Source organism: Dermacentor albipictus, chromosome 4 (assembly GCF_038994185.2).
Source record: "Dermacentor albipictus isolate Rhodes 1998 colony chromosome 4, USDA_Dalb.pri_finalv2, whole genome shotgun sequence".
In the NCBI taxonomy this organism is placed as follows: Eukaryota; Metazoa; Arthropoda; class Arachnida; order Ixodida; family Ixodidae; genus Dermacentor; species Dermacentor albipictus.
Window position 1 is genome coordinate 12612781 of NC_091824.1, and position 6214 is coordinate 12618994.

General features: G+C 42.2%; 1 protein-coding gene across 5 annotated transcripts in view; it reads right to left on the reverse strand.

The window, feature by feature from the left end:
* The window catches only part of LOC135917012 (cytoplasmic aconitate hydratase-like), a 233332-nt gene extending 227502 nt beyond the window's left edge, over window positions 1-5830 (reverse strand). Inside the window, exons 1-2 of one of the 5 annotated variants that reach the window (XM_065450478.2) lie at window positions 5594-5830; window positions 5039-5131 (exon numbers count right to left, since the gene is read on the reverse strand). In XM_065450478.2, the coding sequence (XP_065306550.2) occupies window positions 5039-5131; window positions 5594-5603 (103 nt within the window). In that variant the 5' untranslated portion in view covers window positions 5604-5830. Of the gene's footprint in view, window positions 1-5038; window positions 5132-5440; window positions 5469-5593 lie in introns of those variants that run through there. The other 4 variants (XM_065450497.2, XM_065450487.2, XM_065450509.2 and 1 more) reach the window with 4 other exon arrangements.
* Between the last annotated feature and the right edge of the window lie 384 nt (window positions 5831-6214).

The following is a 6214-nucleotide window of genomic DNA, read 5'->3' on the forward strand; positions in this document are numbered from 1 at the left end:
TCCAGGGCAACCAAGTTCAAATATGCCACATGTCTTCCTTGTGATGCTGCTGCTTGAAATTGAACTTTTTGAAACTTATTTCAGTTTTTTTTTTTCACTAAAACCAGAAAATTGCTATGCACAATGTTCTAGCACTCAGCCCTCCCTTTACAGTAGAATGACAGTAAGTTTGGCAAGTGAGAACAGATTAATTATAAGTGATGTGCAAGAGGAGTTCCCTGTTACAGACATCTTTGTTGAAATAAATTCCATACAATGACAACGAAGAAACCTTGAAATGCTTGTGATTGTGTATACATGTTGTGCAAATGTTTGCTGCCAGATTTAATAAAGTTAATGAGAAATTATCGACTGCTTTACTCACTTATTTCTATTTGTGTACCGGTACAGAGCAAAGCCTACAGGTGAAACATAAGTTTTAAAAAAAAATTTAATTATGGGGTTTTACTTGCCAAAACCCTGATTTTATTATGAGGCATACCATAATAGGAGACTCCGGAAATTTGGACCACCTAGGGTTCTTTAACGTGCACCTAAATCTAAGTACACGGGCGTTTTTGCATTTCTCCCCCATAGAAATGCGGCCCCCATGGCCAGGATTCGATCCTATGACCTCCATGCTTAGCAACCTAACACCATAGCCACTAAGCAACCACAGCGGGTCAAAAGATAAGTTGATTGAATGGTGTCAGCAAATGATATCAATTAGGTACATGCTTTTCTCAGTCCCAGACAAGATGATGCCGCTCTACGAGTATTGAGCACCACCGTATTTGTTTTTGTATGTCCATGGCACTGATCTGTTGTAAACGCTGATCTCAGAGACTATAAAGAGCATAGAAAGATGCATCACCATTATTCCGCTGACAAGCTTGTGGTGTTTATTGTGGTATAGGGTATATGCACTTTAATTATTTGCATCACTGTTTCTATACTTTACTGAAACAGATGCCAATATTATGCTTCAATCTCTTTCCAACTTCTGGGAATTTTCGTTTAAAAAAAACAATTGTATAAATAAAAAAAAGCTGTTCCAAATATTTGGCAGACCGTTTAGGTGCAGCAAACCTAATCAAAATGGGTTCAGTGGATACCAAACAAAACAATCTCTTCTCTCCCGCCAGTTCAGGTAGAAGCGTATGAGGCAATGCTTGCTCTTCAGGCCCTGTGCACTTAGTGTTAATTTATGTGCCCCTGTGCAGCACAGGTATCGGAGAGGCAATGTTACTTTGGCAGGCACACATGGCCTCACAATGCAGCTATAGCAAGCCACGCCCCACTTGATTTAATTTATAAGATTTAACATCCAAAAGCAATGTGGGAACAGTGAGAGATGCCAATCTAGAGGCCTTAGAATTTTATTTCTGGTGCTAAATAAGCAGCTGTCTGAAATAAACACCAGTTGGAGGTTGAGCGCCCGTCCTACTGTATGTACGTTTTTCCATCCTCCTCCCTAACGGAGTTATACGAACACTGTTAACATGCACATAATGCCTGGTTCACCAGCATCCTTGCACTCCATCTCCATTTGAATGCAGCAACTGGGAAACTCAACATGCAACATCATACTCCAAATGCAACAGCCACTGAACTCCCACGAAGGCTTTGCTTGTACTTCGTATGACAACTGCTGAGAAACAAAGATGAGCAAGCAGACAGGGGCTCATCAGCAGTACAAGTCCTGCGATAGCCCTGAGGGCACGAGATAGTGCAGGATAAGGGTAGCTGCGCTTGTTTGCGCAGCATCTGTACGACCCCTACTCTCCATCCTATCATTTCTCAAACAGTGGAGAATTTAAGTCTATGCATATTTTATGGTTTGATACCATTCCACCACATGAACGATAGGAGATGGTGTTTTTTAAAAAAACAAGCAACCTGAAATGAAGAAATGAAGCCACAGAAGATGGTAGCAGAGACAACACATTCAAGTTTGTATCTCAGAAGTAACTACCGTGCAACCACCCCTGCGTCCTCGTGCTTAGCATGTGCAGTGTCCGGAAAGCAAATATAAACAACAGACTGACTACCTCTTTGTATTATTTGATGGTTTGTACAGAACACCTCACAGAAAGTGAAGGCCCCTGAATACAACTTTTCAATTTTAAAAGCTTTACAGCAGCTGCACGTGCTCTGATAGTTTGCATACTCCCACAACACTGAAAGGCTGCCCAACCTTTCAAGAAGGGAATTCACACATACAGTCCCCCAAAACTACTGCCATTTATGTACTACATTTTACCTGTGCACTCATACAAATTTCACAAGACCCGTAAGTAGCCAATACCACGCATACAATAAACTAAGGATATTTCTTAAACGGCCCCTTTCGTGCTCTGCAACGCCATCTGCAAACAAGTTTTTTTTGTCTGTAAACTATTACACAAGATTTTATGCCTATGACATGGTGATAACTGAGAGCATGCCTGCAGAGAGGCCCAGCTTAGGCATGAATATGAAATAGAATTCATTTTTGTTAAAGGTATAGTTAACAGCAATGAAAAGGAAGACATTAGGTGGAAGCATTACATCATGCAGGCAGCTCTTGCAAGCCAACCCTTCGCTTTTTCTCTCGGCCCCAAATGTGATGCTGCACTCGGAAAACAGTGTTTGCTGTCTCGCAGGTTGCCATCGAAGTAAACTAATTAAGCTACTTTGCCAACCACTCTGCACATTTTCTCTTGGTGCACTTGTGCAACTTTGGCCATTTCTTGTAACATATATGTTTATCTTTTACATTTAAATGTGCGAATGCAGATGCTATATGTTGCCACTGCAGCCACTGTCACTTCAGAAAAGTGTACTGGCCATGGCCGTAAGAGACAATAAAAACTACTGCGACATGATCACTTGCTGGGAAAGCTTTTCCTGGCTTCAATTTTATCCTGTGATGCTCCTTCCTTGTTGCTTTCCTTTCTCCATGGCATCTTGGTATCAACGGTACAACAGGTGGGCAAGGCAAACAACAGAGGTGCCAAATGGCATTTATTCGTATAGATTTCAACATATAAAATGGGAAGGTGCATGCATTAAGCATGTGGCTTCCTGTCATGTGTATTTCATACTTCAAACAAACGTGATTTGACAGTCATGTCTGTCTTATATGCCTTGTTTAACGCACATCGTTAGAGCTGTTATTGCAATGCTACATTCACTATACTCAACAAAGTGGTGTTAAAATCTATGATGAACAATATAAGCTAGTGTCCAGGGCAGCCTCACCATCTGCATTTCATTCTGGCTTATGAAGCGTTCTCTAGAAGTGTGTGGTTGTTTTACTACTACAGAGGAACTTGCTTCAGCTGCTGCCTGAGAATGTTCGCAATGTGCAGAATTCACATTCTGTATACTGTACACTAACATAAAAACTTGTTTGTTATTTATTTGGCCGTCATCCTGAGAGGTGCTAGAAGTGTTGCCAGACCCGAAATTCCCCAGGGAGGACATTTACATGAGGCTGAGGTGAAAAATAATGTGATAATATACGGAGCGAAGCCAGCGTCACTATTAAACTGCCGCATGAGAATGACTTAAAGCACTGATGACAGGTCAGTCATGACAACAACAGTTTGCTGTAAACACTTGCCTCAGTTTATTTTACTGCTGCTGTTGTTCAAAAATATGTTTGTCACAAGCAATTACATTGCACTTGCTTTCACTAATGAGGTGCACTGCTTAGCTATGGTAGCTAGAGGAGCAGGTGTGCCAACTGACTGTAGTTCACAACTTCTCCACATCAAGATGCAAAAATGGCAATGCACTCAGTAGAATGGTGCTCCTGCACGTGTTGTCGTCTGTATGCAGGGAATGGCGTGGTGCACACAAGAGGTGTACTTGAGGATATTGCTGCCACAGATTACAACTATGATGTATGCTTCAAATGCCGTTCTGAGAAGTGCAAGCGAAGCTGTATGGGTAATTCTGCTATTGTCAGAAAACACAAAGTGCTAGAACTATTTTTCTAGCTTCAATGCAAGAACCTCACACTACAGCTTTAAACGAGAATGATGGGGGTTAACTGAGGAGCCCGATTTTTTATTAATCATATCAAAGGAAGCCAACAAACAAAGACATTAAGGACAAGATAGGGGAAATTACTTGTACTAATTGAATTAAAGAAATGATAAATTAATGGAAATGAAAGTGGATGAAGAAAACAACTCGCCGCAGGTGGGGAACAATCCCACATTTTCGCATTATGTGCACGATGAACACGAAGAAAAGAACATGTCATCCCGACGACTGCTAGAATTTCTAATTATTCAATCGACGGCAGCTACGATGAACCGGACACCAGGGACTATGCCTGCCATTAACGCACATTCGTTACGTCCCGTGCTGGCTATATAAGTGACGACGATTTGCTGTCCAACTCAGTGAACAAGGAAGCCGTACGTGGTTCCGAAACGTCACATTATTCATCAGACTTGGTCAGTGAGCGTGATTCCCTTCATTTCCATGCCTGACCAGACGAACTTTCATCGAACCCTTGATTACAAGACACTGAAGTAAACAAAAAGCACGCTCTCGATTCACGGCAGGCAGTTGCTTCGAAATCAGGAGTTTGACGAAATCTTGTCTGGCCGGGAAGTAACGCATAATAGAAATTAAAACAGAACATCGACTAAAATGGGGTTGTCTGAACAATTTTTATAGACAACCCAATTTTTTTATAAACATTTTTTAGACAACCACATTTTGGTCGGTGTTCTGTTCTTATTTCTATTATGCAGGTTGCAGTTATGCAGTTGCTTTGCTATAAAACCCGCTTTAACAATTGTTGTAAAATATACCTCCCTCATTACAGCATATCAGAGGTCAACCAGGCAGCTGCTGGCAAACGCTTCTCCAGAACAGATCATTAGTTTGTACAATGGCAGTGGCGCGAGCACACTGATAACATTTGGTACCTCTTCCACGGGGATGTCCCAGCCAGATGGCTATCTTTTTCTGCACTCAAGAGTGACTGTAAATACTGCATTCACTTAGGCGCATGTACATGGAATGGACTGAACGAGCAAGTGCTGAATTGACTCACCATAACGGGCATCCCCTAGGTCGGGAAGACTGTGATACCGGTATTCCTTGCCATCCACACCAAGAGTTCTCACGCAGTCACTGTACGGGTTCACTGCAAATACCATGACGTTAACAGCTAAGCGCTCCTGAATGCCACAAAATCAACCGAAACTAATGAATAAGTTGGCGCATTATGAACACCGCTGAACGTGCCGATCCTGCTGTTCTAGGGGCAGCGGAAACTCGCGGAAAACTCGCCTGCCACGAATTGGTTGGTTTAGCTCTTATCATTCAACGCTTTCTGAATTACTTTGCTTCCCACTAAAGGCGACAAGGTAGAAGATATAGTAACGTTCACGATCATTATAACAGATATGTGCCTAACACCAGACTGATCGTCAATAAACATGTCCATAAACACTTCGAGCCTCGTCAGCTGTTATCCTAACAGAACCATGCACAGTGGTATCCAATTCCACACTATTCCATCGTTCACGTTTATTTTATGCACAAGCCACGGACCGCTGCTCCAGGATAGGGCACTACGACGCACAGAACAGCACTATGGGCATACCACTTGCCATGACCGCAGACACGAAGCACACGTAGCGCTGGCAAAAACAACTCCACCGTCCGCACAGCTAGCAAGCCAGTCCACCGCACCAACCCTGATAAATGGAAAGAAGGAAAGTGCTGTCGCTAATCTTTCCTTTGCTAGAGTTCCGCCACTTCATCGCGTGACCAGACACAGACAAACATCTTTTCCTTTTCTTGGGGACTTTCCTTTTAGAAACAACACGAGCGTAAGAGTTTCAACAAGTAATTTCAAGAAATCGGCCTCAGGAGTAGACAATATTTCCGACTTTTCTTTATTGCTTATTTTTTTTTTCGTTAAATTGAGGTCCTCAACCTCTAAACTCTGGAACTCGAGCGCCCTAAATAATAGAATAGCTTGGCTTATAGTGTGCAAAGTTACGCTCGAGAGATGGTTGCCTCCGAATTACAAAAAACAAATCTCGAAGGCTATGTTCTGCGAGCATAATCCGCCTAAAAAGTGGTGTACAAAACCCGAAGTCTATGACGTGTTTTCGGCTCTTGCAATAGCTTTCACCGCAAGAAATCATAAAGAACATAGCCTTTACAAACAATTTTTTTTTTCAGAGGGCTTCATAACTGGAGCGTGCATTTGGACAAA